The 16,468-nt window shown below is 43.3% G+C and overlaps 2 protein-coding genes across 2 annotated transcripts in view; one reads left to right on the forward strand and one right to left on the reverse strand.

Annotated features, from left to right (window-relative positions):
* The first annotated feature begins 5,561 nt into the window (after positions 1–5,561).
* On the forward strand, positions 5,562–7,974 carry TMEM252 (transmembrane protein 252). The gene is made up of 2 exons (XM_048930967.1): positions 5,562–5,908; positions 6,882–7,974. Exons 1-2 carry the CDS (start codon positions 5,631–5,633, stop codon positions 7,135–7,137), a joined length of 534 nt encoding a protein of 177 aa, XP_048786924.1. The 5' UTR covers positions 5,562–5,630; the 3' UTR covers positions 7,138–7,974.
* Positions 7,975–11,344: 3,370 nt separating this feature from the next.
* Positions 11,345–16,468, reverse strand: part of PGM5 (phosphoglucomutase 5) — a 69,713-nt gene continuing 64,589 nt past the window's right edge. Inside the window, exon 11 of the mRNA XM_048930966.1 lies at positions 11,345–12,869. Coding sequence (XP_048786923.1) covers positions 12,780–12,869 — 90 coding nt within the window. The 3' untranslated portion in view covers positions 11,345–12,779. The remainder of the gene's footprint in view (positions 12,870–16,468) is intronic.

Genomic DNA, 16,468 nt, shown 5'->3' on the forward strand with positions numbered 1-16,468 from the left:
TTAAACTCTCATGATCTCTCAAAAAAACCATTGTAAATAATTGAGGTATGGTATGGAGAAAAGGCTGCATCTGCACAGGTTAACATCAATTCCCATGCCCTGAGATGCATTTTTTTAATGAAAACTAGAACTCCCAAGAGAGGCCCATTGCTGTACTGAATTACTGATAACGTTGTGCAATATCCTTTAACTACTTCTTTCCAATAAATCTTGTCTGTCAGGGGTGACACAAGCGGACAGAATAGAGGAACAAACCTTGTTTGAATTCTGAGTTTTCACTTTTCACAAAGGTAACACATTTCCAATCAGAACAAAAATTCGTATTTCTGGTAAAATTTCACATCTTAATAGCATCAGTATCTATGATGTGTAAAGTGATAGTATCTTATATACTACTATGGGTTACCAACTCCTTCTGTTACATTCCACATATTTCCATTAAAGTTTAATTTTCAAATTTCCTTTTTCACTATTTTTTTTTATTTTAAAATGTTGCACTTAAGAGATACTAAGAGAGACTGCGTTGGTCTGTCACAAACTTTCATTAACATGTGTATGATTTCACAGCTTTCTTTTTGAGTAGCATAATTCTAAAAACCAGTTTGTGTGAAAACTGCATGACAGGTTTCAACAGGATACATGGTGAGCAATGACCTTTCCAAGTGAAATGCCGATTGCAAAATAGTCAGTGTGGTCAAATCGTACGGTGGAACATCCATTAAGTTCATCTCTAGTTGGACTTCCTAAGAATTGCTTTTTGTGCGTCTGGACCGCTACCTTTTGACCTTGGTCTTCAGCCAGTTCTGCTCCACAACCTTTACACTGTGCTAGCTACTCCCTTTTCCCACCTGACCCTCATTAGCAGCAAGTTTCTTCCTGTTTTGTAAGAGAAAAAGGAAATCTGCTCATCCAGTCTGACGCAGCCTGTGGTACTCATTGCCAATAAAACAGCCTAGCTGACATGCAACAGGGGAGTTGAAAAAGGCCAAGAATGAACACTGAAGAAAATAAAGCAACGGAAAATAAGAAAAATAACAGAACCCTGAAAATTATATTGTGGGGCTATTTCAGGCCTCTCATCCTTCATCTTTGCTGACTCTATAAGAGTCATTCAAAGAAGTGATTCAAAATGAAACGCTGTGTTCAGCTCGAGATACCGACAGCTTGTGGACATTGACTTAACTTTGCCGAAAATAGCAGACTCCTACAGCTTGCAAAAATGGAAAGACCCACAAACGCAGAACAGCTGTCAGGCCTGCAGATTCCCCAGCCAAGAGTCCCGTTCCTCCTTCCTCACTGTATCATGAAGGACAAACCACGTTACCCACTCATTGCCTGTTCATCAACACAGTTGTCTCAGAGAGTGTTATGTGGAAGCTGAAGCTGAAGCATCATAGAAGGTACGAATTACAGGCAATGATGTGAACTTCATTAGCAGTCCCGAACAACTGTTTTTCCAGTTGCACAGTCTGAAAGCATCAAAGGCCCACAGAAGTAAGGAGAATGATTTTGTAAAGTTATATATGTTTAGCAGGTAAGAAAAAAGTGCAAAATATATGGGGAAAAATGCCATTGTAATTCAGCTGGATCTGCTAGTTTACAGGGCAAAATGAACTGCAGGAAGAATGTACCTGACTGTATGGAACAAGGAAGCACAGAGCTGAGGGGCACTCAGAGGCAGCCACGTGCCAGCAGAACGAGGGGCTGGGGTCTGTACAGCGGGCAGGGCCATTGTGAACCCACCCAGCCTCACGTTCCTGTGGGTGCCTGCAGCCCACTGCCAGTTCCCCTGCACACCCTCGGCTCCTGCCGCCCTCACAGACATGGCCAGCTCTCAGCAACCTCCTGCCGCATCTTCCCCAAAGGCAGCAGATACAATTCCCCTTCTTCTCTACAAGAGAAGTACCACTAAAAAGAGATGCAGAGGAAAATCTGCTTGGAGCCTGTTGTACTCAAAATCTCCAGAAAGGTTTAAATCTCCATAAAGACAAGGAGTAGGAAGTGAGATGAAACCTTGCAAACTGTATGACAAACGTGGCAGCATACCAAAAGTACTTGCTCCACCCTGTCTGCCTGTGCCCCTTCCCACCAGGAGGACTGCAAATCCTTTAGGGCCAGTTCCTGATCTTTACCAAGTGACTCAGCAGTCGGTATCTGCCAGGGCAGGGATCTGCTGTCTTACAGCATTCTCCTCAAGAAGAATACAAATGAAGAGCTGCAGTAATGCTGAGCCCTATTTCTGCCTCCATTAGGAAGAAGCATTACCTCAATAGTTTCACCAGTGGAGCACAGCAAAGCATCATGACTCATAGGTCATTTTCAAGGTGTTCATTTGACTGCCTAAGATGTTTAACTAATTAAATAGAAGTGTTTAATTAAACAATTAGATTGTTTAATTAACCCTGCAATGACAAATAGCTTAGTCTCATTTTTGTAGCTGACAGGTGTCTAGGATCCTAATCTCTAATGTCACTGCGGATCAGGCCACGCAGAGAGAAAACAACGTCAGCTGAGACTGAAATTATGTAACATTTTAATTTTTCAGCCTTTCAGACATTCAACATAATGGCCAGATTTCTAGAAAGAAATTGCCATAGGATGGTTCCTTCCCCGGGTGCAGTAGCGACACTGATCGTAAGAGCAATGGCTTCTATTTCACTGCTCGGTATAAGATGCAGCATCCCAAAGACGACGGAGTTTGGTGATCTTTCTACCTTCTGGCACTGGGACCTTCTCTTCTCAGAGAAGAATCTGTTGCCCGGGTGTGAAGTAACTTGCACAGCTGCAGAGGAGCTCCTGTGTGGTAACTTTGGCTGCACACCATCTCAGGCAGATGCTCGGAGCCACAATGGAGACAGAGTGTTTGGGAGCTCTGTTGGCTTCTCCATCCCCGTGGGGCGTCAGGTTGGCAAACTGCAATTCTCTGACACTGTTGAGCGTGGTAGGACTGAAGAAACAATTTTGCTGCGCAGAGAGCAGCTTAGCACATAGTGCAGCAGGTGTTACCTCTGAAGGAACACCTCCCTCCTTTATTGATGTCTGTGTAGGTACAGAATGTATCTACATATATAGATATAGGTTTACCATCCACACTGTCTAAATGTGTTGACAGGACAAGGCAGAATGGTTTTAAACTAAAAGAGGAGATTTCTGTTAGATGTTATGGGAAATTTTTCACTGAGACAGTGAAGTGGCACAGGCTGCCCAAAGAGGTTGTGGGCGCCCTGTTCCTGGAGGCACTGAAGGCCAGGTTGGATGGGGCCCTGGGCTGCTTGAGCTGGAGGGTGGCAGCCCAGTCCATGGTAGGAAATTGGAACTGGATGAATCCTTGAGGTCTCTTCCAACCCAAGCCTTTCTGTGATTCTGTGACTCTATGTCCATCCTGGGTTTGAGACAGTTTTAGGATCAGGTTTGTTAGTTCATCCTTCAGAGCTGCTGGAACACAGCTTCCAAACGCTGTGCAAGCTCAGAAGCTGAGGGCTTGTGGTTATCACCATGGATGTGCAGGCAAACTGAGACTTCACAGAATCAGGGAATTGTAGATTTGAAGGGACCTCTGGAAACCACTGAGTCCAACTAACTCCCTGCTAAAGACAGTTCTCTACAGCAGGTTGCACAAAATAAGCATCCAGTCAGGTCTTGAATACATCAAGGGAAGGAAACACCACTGCCCCTCTGGGCAGCCTATTCCAGTGCTGCATTTCACTGACAAGTACTTGTTTGTGTTTGTGTGGAATTTTCCATTAGCCACCAAAAACAATCTGCCTTCATCATCTTGACTTCCACACTTAGGTATTTATAAACAGTTCCCCCTCATGGGAACTAAAATGCATTAAGCTAGTTGTGAAATTGTACCCAGAGCGTGGTGCTCAGTGGCTCAGCATCTGGATGAAGATCAGAGATGAGTTGCATCCAGCATGAGTCAGTACTGGGACCGGTGCTGTAGGCTGGATATAAGGAAGGCGTTTTTTTACAGGTAGTGAGGCACTGGCCCAGGTTGCGCAGAGAGGTGGTGGATGCCCCATCCCTGGAGGCATTCAAGATCAGGTTGGATGATGCTCTGAGCAACCTGGTCTAGCTGTAGGTGTCTCTGCTCACTGCAGGGGAGTTGCACTAGATAGCCTTTAAAGGTCCCTTCCAACTCAAATAATTCTGTGATTCTATAATAAAAGCACCAATACACAACACTCCTCTCCTTTGTCTAAGATGGAAATTGGATACAGGAGATTTCAAACTGAGCAAGCTTGACTGTAAGCTACAGTATCACAAAGGCAAAATATTACTGCTCATTACAAAATATATGCAATTCAGAGGTACATGTGGAGGAGTTTTTCTTATAATGAGGACTGGAAAATTAACTTGACATTAGGTTAAGGTACATTCTTATTTCTAATTTCTGAGTAAACTTTATTATTATTATTACTATTATTACTACTACTACTACTACTACTACTATTATTATTATTATTATTATTATTATTCCGTAGGAAATAGCTTAGCAACTAGCACACAGTGCTGAATCCCTTAGATAAAGACTTGTAAACAGTGTTGTCCATGTATCCACACACACTGAAATGCGGAGCAGCCTCTATGTGAGCTGTGGACATCTGTCTTTCTGGTGTCTGCAGGCAAAGATGGTGACAAGCCCAAGAATACTTTGAACTAACCCACTACCTGCCTGGGTAGAATGCTGTGGGCCTTTGCCCACATGGTGGTAAGGGCAGACCCGCCTGGCAGAGCACCATAGAAATAAGCAGGTAGTTGAAACCTGCTTTCCAGGTTACATCATATGAAGATACATGGAAAGATATCAGAGGCTCAAGGCACCTCAGTGGAATGTAAATGGCAGATTTCTGCATCCGAGGCATTCTGGAGATTTGGTGTATTCAAGTACTTCTGTGAATTGCTGTTGTGCACAACAATCCTGAGATATTAATGAGTGATGTCCTCATACCAGATGCTGACAAGAGTGTAATCAGACAGTGGGAAGGTTATTTCCTTGTCAGAATAACTGACCTGAGAGCATACAGTAAGGAAACCACATGCGAGCATGAGTTTCAGGAAACTATATGTGAACATGAATTCTGAATACCCATATCAGAAAATACAACTAGGTGACAGGAAATATGGCCTGACGGGATTTTGAGAAGGTACTGAAAGGTGGGAAGCACTTGACTGACTTCGCATGGTTTATCATATCAGCCATAGGTTACCTGGCAGTCCCTCTGCCCTTATCTGCATCTCAACAGTGTTTTGTGTTCCTTTTTTGTTGTTGTTCTTTTTAAGACAGATAGATACAGAAGTCATCATTCACCAACCAGCAAAGTGTGTCGCCACTGTTCATTGTGATGAATGCAGCAGTTCAGTAAGAACTCCAGAGGTAGCAGTGGCAAAAAAACTGGTGCAGGAAGTTTGTTTGCTGGTTTCAGATTACAAATTAATCTCGAAAGAGATTATGAGTATCTTACAGAGTTAATGAGTATCTTAAAATTGTCTGTTTCTCTTAATTGTCCAAAGGCCAGTCAGTGCTGATGTGTATAAAATAGTGCTGCACAAAGATGAGAAGCACAGCTGAGGCACACAGTAAACAAACAACGGGTGGGAGCTTTGTGCTGTGTCTGCTGGGAAACATGAAAAAAGTTGTTTTTTCCCTCGTTCGTCTTTCTGTGCTCTTACTCAGTTTCTCCATCATTTGCCTGGGAATCCTTTGCATCTACACAAGTTCCTCTGCATGCAGATGCAGGAATAGCACGTTGGTTGCTTACTGCCTGTTAGCTCTGGGACTCCTGCTCCTTGTGACTGGCATTTTCTGGAGCATGGTCCACGAAGCCATGAAATACGGGGGCCTCAGCAACATCTTCGCGAGAAACCCTGGCCTTACAGAGCTCCGTGTCAGCACCATAGACAGGTACGTGCTACAGAACTGCTGCCGATGAATGACAGGGAGAGATGCTTAGCTTTAAGCATACTGTGAGAACAGAAGTGCAATGCAAGAGCCAGAAGCAATACAAAACAGCAAGTAAGGTAAGGTATATCCCTGAAAACATAGCAGGTTGCACAGAAAGCTTCAAATGAATTCATAGAGGGAGCAGGTACAGCCGCGCTGGCAGCAGTGAAGATCCTGCCAAAGCATCACTAGTTGCACTGCAATGGACCACACGGATTTTGCCCTGCAGGCTGTGCTCCCATATCGCTATTCTAGCCACTCTGCTCAAGGAAGTATGCAGCGAGCTACAGCTCCCTCTATGGTCCTAGCTAAAGTGTTATTGCATAATTGTTCCCACTATTTAGGAGCAAAGTCTGATGCTCAGAGAGACATTTTCTTACACTGACTGGTGCTGGGGCTGAGAGTGTTTTTTACAGGGTCACTGGATACAGATTGGTTTTCACAGACTGTTGTGGAAACCACACCAGAAACACTGGCAATGGGTATTCTGAAAACACTCTGTGTACAATATTCCGCAAATTTTGGTTAGACAAGCAGGAATATGCTATGTGTAATTTAAAACTGTGTAAAGTAATGATTATCATAATACTAAATAAATAAGCTACTTCAGGCAGTGATCTCTCTCTTTCTCCAAATCGAACTTATCTCTTGCACTTGCTGAAATACACCCATGTGTATTTCATGGGAACTCTCTCATGTCTGAATTTCTTGTTTTAATAAAAGTTTGTGGAGAAAGACACGGGTAATGAGCCCAGCTATGCCAGTTCCTTTGCATTTATGTATTGCACGTCTTGAACCTTGCCTGGGTTTCCATATAAAGCTTAAGCCTCAACTAAACTTTGGAAACACAGCAGATAGCTCCTCACCAAGCTCTCAGAGACAATTCACGTTTCACCATGATGCACTTCATTTTGGTTTGCTGCTTTTCTTTCAGGCCTGATTTCTACCCGCCATCCTATGAAGACAGCACTGACCCTGAGAAGCAGACCTTCCCACTACCTGTGGCCTCTGCACCAAAAGAGCAAGAAGTCATTAACATTCCACCACCTCCGTACAGCGAGAGCAGCACAGAGCCTGTCAGTGAGACTAACGAGCCAGAGCAGCCCCCACCATATGAACTACCTGGCCAGGTCTTGAGCCCCATGCAGGAGTCAGATGCTTGTGCACCCGCACAGGACAATGCTTGCTGACAGCAGACAGGCAGACAAGGGACCTCAGACAGAGCATGGGACAGCCGGGCAGGGACGTCAGTCAGTGCTGCCTGGGCCTGCATCACCCAGGTCAGAGCCACCCAGGAAAAGCACTGTCTGTTTTCATATTTGAGGGAAGCTGGAGGGGGAAAGCAGAAAGGTGCTCAGCATTTCAAAAAAGGAGATTCACAGGTCTGCAGCATTTGCTTAAGGAAATGCCACCCAATGTGATCACAGTGTTTCTTCACATGGAAATAGTCACCTCTGTGTAACGCTACCAAGGGACTTAGAGCAAACAAGCTGTCGGCTATGTCAGGAGAGCATAGGTAGGTGCATGGAGAGATACACCCTGCTGTTACTGCGCAGCCTGCGGGAGGCACTCGCTGGAGGCTGGTGCTTACCCAGTGGGTAAGAGACAACCCCTGCCTCTCCCACTAGGTGCGAGCACTGCTGCTCTGACAGCCTGTCCATTACAGTGTCGGTGTAACTGCAAATCCTTCTGAAAGAAATGTAACAGTAAGCAGCTCTGAGGAAACAGAAATCAGTGGGAAATCATCTGCTAGCTTCATTGCAACTACGGCTTTAAAGCTCAATGCTAAAGCAATTCTACCCAGAAGGCACCAGGGGCTTTGTTACTTAATCACTGTTGTCTGATATCTTCAGTCAGGTAAGGAAATATGCATGCAGGAAAGTTACCTTACAAAATCAGATCCTTTAAGATTTGCACGAAATAGGAAAGAAAAAAAACCCTACTGCTTAATATTGTGGTTTTTTAATTGGCCATAAATGCAAAACATAACAAGTTGTTTTTTCATAAAAAGTATTACTTTTTTTTTTCTGCTTCCCGTGCACAGAAATGCTCTTGACATGCAAACAAATGTTGTATCTTAGAAAAGTCGATGTCACTGACAACAGGAGTCATTTCATATGCTGCGAGAAAGATGCTAATGGTGGGAGAATTTCCTGAGAGCAGCCCTGCTGAGAAGAACTTGGGGGTTCTGGTAGATGAAAAACGTGAGACAGCAGTGAGTGTTTGTAGCCCAGAAGACCAGTGGTATTCTGGGTTGCATCAGAGAGGGGTGGCCTGCAGGGAAAGGGAGGTGATTGTACCCCTCTGCTCTGCCCATGTGAGGCCCCATCTGGAGTACTGTGTCAGGCCTGGGGCACCCAGTATAGGATGTGGAACTGTTGGAGAGGGTCCAGAGGAAGGCCACAAAAATGACCTGAAGGCTGGAGCACCTCTCCTATAAAGACAGGCTGGGAGAACTGTGCTTGTCCAGTCTGGAGAAAAGAAGGCTGTGGGGACACCTTCTTATGGCCTTTCAGTATTTAAAGGAAGATTATAAACAGGAGGGAAATCCTGTTTAACATTTTACAATGATAGGACAAGGGGGAATGGTTATAAACAGTGTTTGGATTAGATGTAAGGGGGAAGTTTTTCACTGAGAATGTGATGAGGTGCTGGCACAGGCTGCTCAGAGAGGCTGTGGATGCCCCGTCCCTGGAGGTGTTTAAGGCCAGGCTGGATGGGACCTGGGCAGCCTGAGCTGGTACTTGATCTAACAGCTGGCAACCCTGACTGTGGCAGGAGGCTTGGAACTTGATAATCCATTAAGTCCCTTATAACTCAAAACATTCTATGATTTTAAGGAGTTTCATGCTGTTACCAGTCCTAAACGTCTTGTGTCTCACAAGTTTTGGCTGAAAGTCCTCATTTGTGGTTTTATAACAATAGCTGACTTGGGAAACCTACTAATTCACCAGCTTTTGTCTGGAATTTGTAACATTTGTAGTAACTGAGTATTTTTGTAGCATATATTGTAAGCTACTTGTTTTGTTCTGAAGTACTAGTACTTGGTAATTTACTACTGAATTTGTGAATAAATTTTGATTTAAAACCAATGCCATGCATTCACTTGTATGATACAAGGTGCCAGCAGTTAAAGGAAAGTACACAGTACAAAACCTTAGGAGTTGCTACACTTTCTAACTGCTAAACAGACAATCCTGGTTAGGTGTGCAACTCCTCAGAGAGAACTAGCATGGTGGAAAAAGCTGCTCAGGCCCCTCTCCAAGCTCTCTAAAAGCAGAGCTTTTAGATTTGCTGTTATTTAAGCAGCTGCTTTTTGAATTGCTCTTATTTAAGAGCTGTGAGGAATAAAAATGGGACTGAAAGTACTGGAAAGAGGACAAGCTTGGACTCATCCTTTGTCACATGCTTCCTTCCTTCCTTTTGCAAAATCACAGAAGAAAACTTGCATCCAGGCCACTGTAGTAAATAATTTCAGATAACAAGAAATATGTCACAGAATCACAGAATCCATGATTGGAAGGGCAGAGTTGGAAGGGACCTCTGGAGATCACCTAGTGCAACGCCATGCTAAGGCGTCCCTACAGTAGGTTGGACAATGGTGGGATTGAAGAGGGTTTTGAGTATCTCCAGAGAGACTCCACAGCCTGTGTGGGCACCCTGTTCCAATGCTCTGTCACTATTAAAGTTCATTCTTGTTTTCAGATGGAGCTTCCTTGTGTCCGTTGCCCCTTGTTCTGTCACTGGGCACTGCTCAAAAGATCATGGCCCCATCCACTTGGCATCCACCCTCTAGATATTCAAAAGCATTGATAAGATCACCTCTAAGTCTTCCCTTCCCCAGGCTGAACACTCCACACTCTCAGCCTCTCCTTACAAGGGAGATTACCCAGGTCCCTAACCACATCTACAGACCTCAGCTGACCTTTCCAGTTGTCCTCAATCTTTCTTGAACTAGGGAGAACAAAACTGAACAGCCAGCACTGTGCCCTCGCAGCCCAGAAGGACAACTGCGTCCTGGGCTGCATCAAAAGAGGCATGGCCAGCAAGTCAAGGGAGGTGATCCTGCCTCTCTACTCTGCACTGTTGAGATGTAGAGTCCTCAGGACAGGAGAGGCATGGACCTGCTAGAGAACATTCAGAAAAGGGTGACAAAAATGATCCAAGGGGTGGAACACCTCTCTTGTGAGGACAGGCTGAGAGAGCTGAGGCTGTTCAGCCTGGAGAAGAGAAGGCTCTGGGGAGATCTGAGAGCTGCCTTTCAAGTTATCTAAAGGGGACTGACTACAGGAAAGAAGGGGACAGACTCTGTATTAAGGTCTGTGGTGACAGGACAAGGGAAAATAGTTTCAAACTAAAAGATTTAGATTGGATATAAGGAAAAAGATTTTTTCAGTACAGATGATAGGCACTGGAACAGGTTACCCAGAGAGGTGGCGGATGCCCCATCCCTGGAAATACTCAAGGTCAGACTGGACGGGACCCTAAGCACCTGATCTAGCTGTGGATGTCCCTGTTCATTGCAGGGGAGTTGGTCTAGGTAACTTTTAATGGTCCCTTCCAACTTCAACAATTCTATGATCTTATGATTCTTTGACCATTGTCCTGATGGGCTAGACTGTCCCTCTCAGCCCTAATGATATGTGATCCTGTAATTCTTGTGAGCACTGCTGCCATCCAAGCTGTCTGTGAACACAGCGAGCTTCTCATGCTCCCGCTAATTCTCTTTTAGAAGGACACCACTCCAAAGGGAAAACGTAGTAACCATTTGGCTGTGCTAGGAGGCAATTTCCTCTTATTTTATGAGTTAGCTCAGACCACATGATGCTGGAGAGCAGATGTAAGCAGTTTGCATATAAAAACCACGCTCCCTCCTTGAGACTACTCAAAACAATCTGCTGTTTCTAATCACATGGGCATTATGCTCTCATTGTTTTCAATAATTCAGTCTCAATTACTGTGCTTTTGTAAACTGCTTAAGTGAGTTGTCAGTCATCATTCCATACTGCTCCAAAATGGGCCTCACAGCGCCTAATACAGACTATACTTCGACTGTAAAATTATCACCACAGTTCATATATTGTCAATAGGCACATGAGATTATGGGCAGTTTTCTTTAATACAATACATAAGTGCATCTATCCTTCTTAGACTGTGCTCCCTTTATTTCCTTTATCTCTCTCTTTCCATTTTGCAAACTTGTTTGCTAATTAGTGACGGATACTCAAAAATATCATGTTCTGAGAGAGAAAATGACTGTCCAAATAAATGCTAGCACAATTGCAGCTGAACAACCGTTACAATTTCCAGACCTGATAAAACCGTGAACCAACAATAGAGGCAGAGGGGCCCCATCTCTGAGTGCTCATCTGTTTAGAGTCAATCATGAAGACAGTGTAACTGTATGAAAAGCAGTTTTATTAGGAAGCTTGAAAGTGCAGTGTGTCTTGCCAACAAGACAGAAATATAGCATTTCTCTTTACTGTGTACTCAGTGTCATAGAATTTATTTGACAGAAGTGTTGAAAGAAATCAAAACCGGTTTCTTTTGCTGCAATGTTATATAAATTGCATTAGATTTGAGAGCCACAATGAAATGAAACACACTGCGGAAAGACAGGTGGAACAAAGCCACCTTAAGAAATCATACAAGTGACCACACTGTTCCCAAGGAAGCAAAGCTTTCAAACAAGTCACATGCATAAAGTCTTTGCGTGTAGCTAGAACTGCAGTTATCATTTCACAAGCAGAAAAATGCTGATGTCTATATCCCCAGATGTCCTTCTCAGATTCAGATAACAGATAACAGGTCATCTCTTCACTCTTGGCACTCCCTAACTTTTTACTTCATGATCCACTGTAAGAAAAGAACTAACAAAAGCTGAGTCCAGCTGCTGAATGATACAAGTTATTTGTGTTTGTTTACATTTCCTCTTCACTACACACCTCACTAGCCACTTTGTGCTAAGTGGAACATGACTATTGCAAAGACTTTAAGAATTTCCATCATAACTTCTTTCTGTAAAATTGCTGAACTTGAAGCAATTGTCTTTCAAACATAATAAGCACCAGCTTCATCTTCTGGCATAAGGAATATCACAAAAGACAGCCAAGATTCTATACCCAACATATTGCTGCAAGGACACAATCAGCTTCTACAGCACAACTGCCTCAAAAGTCAAAAATCAAGAAAACGCAAAGGCACAAGTAGGACTGATATGCTTTAAAAGCAGGGTTAAAAAAATATGGGATGACACTTTCTTTGAGAGCATGTGCAAGTGTGTATACAACACTGCTGCCAGCATGTATTTGGGAGCAACACGAGAGATTGGAGAAGTGATGTCAGATGAGAAAATGCACGCTTCACAAAGCTGAGCACAGAGCCCTTAGGCCCCAGACATGTTCTGCATACGTCTCTGTAAACCAACAATAAGGATACAAGGATCCCAAACATGTCTTTGCTTTGCAGCTTCTTCCCCTCTCTCCATAACCAAAATTTCTCAACTGCTATCATAGTACTCAAAAATAAGCAGTTTGCCTTTTCTGTCACATCGCTGGCAACATTTAGGAGTTAAGGACTTTTTCTGTGATTATATCGTTATCTGAAATAAAGATATTACAGGTAAAACAAAGAAGTCAATACACTACTGTCTTTGGAGATCAATGTAACTGAATATGCTTGACATGACATTGAATTTTTCATTCCACCTCCCTCTATCCCCAAGAAAAGTTTTTAAACCATATAAGGCACAAACATCTAACATGTTTCAGCAAAGTCCTGTCTCTTCCTTGCTGTTTCTCTTTTGGCTCTGTTTTAACAATCCTCCACAGCTTCAGGTGATGACAGTGGGTCCCTTTCTCCCCGTCCTCTCATGGATCTGAGATATTTTCAGTGCGATCGCTATAAGAGGACTCAGCACAGCCTGAAGAGGAAGAAATGAAATGAATTACATACAGCAGAAATATCAAGAGACACGTTATTTAAATTCCTCTTCTACCATAGTAGTGATTTTCTGATTCTGTGTAATAGTAGCAAACCATTAAATAATCATTAAAGAGTTGATGCACTTATGCCATGTCGTGTACTTGATAGCAGTGTCGTGCCAAGCAAGTTTTGTGAAGTTTCACATTCATTATACCTGCACTATGCTTCAAAGAGAAACCAGTAAATACACCACAGTAATAATGTCTCAGTGTAACAGGAATAGAGCAGCTCTTGTAAAATCTTCTGTATGAAACAGTTTAGAGATCACCTCGGTATAATTATTTCTGTTCTGATGAGTGATGTACTAACTAGGATAAAAGCAAGAAAACAAGCAACAGTTCTGAAATTCAGGGCTGCTGACTGTACGAAGTGGCTCCACATATGAAACTGTTCAGATTGGTGAGTGCAGATAACTGCTAAGATAGAACCATACGAAAACAAAGTAAAATATGATTTTTCAAGTAATAATCTTCTCCCGGTTAATTATATTAGATGGAAAGATGACCTGACAGAAGATGAGTTTTATGCAAAAAACTTGATTTTCAGAAAACTATATATTTCACTGCAAAAGTAATATTCTAATTTTCTGATTCTCAAAAGTTATTCTTTTGTCTCAAACTATATTCCAGCCTTAAATCTGTCAAGTTTGAAAAGCAAATAAAACAGTGACTCTAAACAGCTTAACTTCACAGATTTCTTTTCAGAAGCTTAATGTAACCAGTTCTTTAAATCCATTTCAGTCACACAGCAGTTTCTGACAGTAGTATTTGCTTTACCTGCACAAACGGTCAGACTGTTAAATGAAATTGTGAGGAGACAAAACAACTTTGCAAGCAAAGTCATGAAGCAACATTTTGCATTTCATTGGCAACAAACGGGTTGGTGATTAAACTAAGTTATGTACAAGTGTAAGCAGTCTGATACATCACTGTTCAAAAAACTCCAGATTTGCAGATACCACTGAACTGAATTATGATTGAAATCGAATACAAGCCCAATGAAATAAAATGTGCATAGAGGAAATTAATATATGGAGTACAGATTCATGTCGTGAGAAAATGTTGCTGAAGTAAGAAGTAAAATGTGCCAATTTACAAGGACTTATCATTCCTTCCATCCCACGCCGTGGAGTAAGGAGAAGTGAAACAAGAATAAAACATCTGAACTTCCTCTGTCACCTCCTTGAGAACACTCTGATCTGTCTATTCTAAAAAGTACAGGAAAATTAAAAAAAAAAAATCCTTACTGATCTAGCTTTACTCTGTTGGAAAGACCACACAGCGAGATGCAAGAGGTCCAGGAGGCTCCTGGAAACCCTTGATGATAACTTTCTGGTCCAGGTATTGGAAAGACTGACCAGACGTGAAGAGCTGCTGTACCTCCTGCTCACCAATGTGGAGGAGATCATTAAAGCTGTTAAGTTTGGAGGCAGCTTGGGCTGCAGTGGCCATGCCCTGATCAAGTTCATGATCTCAAGGAGTGTGGGCCTGGCGAAGAGTGGCATCAGGACCCTGGGCTTTGAAAGAGCGAACTTTAAGCTGTTCAGTGGACTGTTGGCCAAGATCCCCGGCATGCTGTCCTTAAAGATGTTGAGGAGAGCTGGCTACTCTTCAAGGATGCCCTTCTGAGAGCACAAAAGCCCTCTGTCCCTCTGAATAAGAAAGCAGGCAGAGGAGATAGGGAACCAGCAAGGCTCGGCAAGGACCTGCTGGCCATACTGAGGGCAAAGAAAGGTGCGTACAAGCTCTGGAAACAAGAGCGTGTCACCTGGGAAGAATACAGGGATGCTGCCTGGATTCGCAGACATGGGACCAGGAAAGCCAAGGCGCAAGTGGACTGAACTTGGCAAGGGATGTGAAAAACAATAGGAGGACATTCTACAGGTACATTAGCCAGAAGAGACAGGCCAAAATGCTGTACTTCCTTCAGTAAATGGAAAAGGAGAACTGGCTTCAATGGATGAAGAGAAGGCTGAGGTACTGAATGAGTTCTTTGCCTCAGTCTTCAGTGGCAGCCAGGATTCTAATGTTTCTCACGTCCCTGAGTCCTGCATCCCTAAACCCCTTGGTGGGGACTGGGGTGGTAAATCCGCCCTCACTGTAAAGGCAGAGCAAGTCTGAGATTGCCTCATGAGACAGAATGTGTACAGATCTATGGGGCCAGATGGAGTGCATCCCAGGGTTCTGAAGGAGCTGGCTGAGGTGGTTGCCAAGCTGCTCTCCATCATATTTGGAAAGTTGTGGCTGTCAGGTGAGGTCCTGGATGACTGGAGGAAGGGTCACGTCACTCCCATTTACAAGAAGGGGAGCAAGAAGGACCTAAGGAACTACAGTCTGGTGAGTCTCACCTCTGTGCCTGGGAAGATCATGGAACAGATCCTCCTGGACAACATGCTTGATCACATGAGGAATGAGCATGTGATCCAACACAGCCAGCACGGCTTCACCAGGGGAAGGTCATGCTTAACCAATCTGTTGGCCTACTATGATGGAGTGGTGGCATCAGTGGACAAAGAGAAGGTGACTGATGTCATTTACATTGAGCAAAGCCTTTGACATGGTTCCCCATCACATCCTTATATCCAAATTGAAGGGATGTGGATTTGATTGGTGGACACTTGATGGATAAGAAACTGGTTGAAAGGCCACAGACAGAGGGTAGTGATTAATGGCTCCATGTCTGGGTGGAGGCCAGTAATGAGCCGTGTCCCCCAGGGATGGGGTCCTGGGCAGCCTGATCTAGTATTAAATGGAGAGCTTGGTGGCCCTGCATGTGGCAGGGGCGCTGGAGATTCATGATCCGCGAGGTCCCTTCCAACCCAGGCCATTCTGTGATTCTGTGATTCGTTTCTTAAACAAATGCACACTGGGGAAAAAAAAACACCGAAACAAACAAAGCACTACTCAGTGCTTTCAACAAAAAACAAAATCCAATCATGTGACACCCATTTACGAAAATATCTTAGCTGCTGCTCTTCAGCCAAATGGTTCCAATTACCATTAAAATATTCTGCTGCTTACAATCATACTAGTTAACAGATAAAAACTCAATTAGTTCTTTCCTCTCATTTGCCTCAACTACACTTTCTTCATCTTGCAGATGTTAAAAAACAGCATTATTTTTAAAATGGCAAAAGCAGAGCAGAACAAGGATGAAGAGACGAAGAGCTGAATACGCCAAATGAAATGTGGGTAAGTTTTACATAATTTGAGCACACTCATTTTCCATAGGTGTTAAGCTGACATTTCTCAGTCCACTCTAAGTCTCAAAAACAAGCTGCCCCATCAGTTTTATCAGTGGAAAGAAATTCTCAGAACTTATCTAGGACAGACAAATCTGAAAACACTCAGAGAATAGCAATAACATCAATAGGACACAAACCATTCTACTGATCACAAGTAACTACTATTCTCTCAGAGTTCTCATGTTGTTGCTCTGTCTTCTCTTACTGTATTTATCTGCATTTTGCATACAGCAACAAGTTCACCAGCATAATTTTGGTCTCTCAGCTGTAAATGTACCCAAGTGAATGAACAA

The sequence above is a fragment of the Lagopus muta genome, chromosome Z (assembly GCF_023343835.1).
Source record: "Lagopus muta isolate bLagMut1 chromosome Z, bLagMut1 primary, whole genome shotgun sequence".
In the NCBI taxonomy this organism is placed as follows: Eukaryota; Metazoa; Chordata; class Aves; order Galliformes; family Phasianidae; genus Lagopus; species Lagopus muta.

Bases quoted from the DNA above. Each gene is read 5' to 3' on its own strand.
- TMEM252 (XM_048930967.1), top strand. From the start codon at position 5,631: ATGAAAAAAGTTGTTTTTTCCCTCGTTCGTCTTTCTGTGCTCTTACTC. The intron at 5,909-6,881 runs GTACGTGCTACA...CTTTTCTTTCAG, and splicing joins CGTGTCAGCACCATAGACAG to GCCTGATTTCTACCCGCCAT.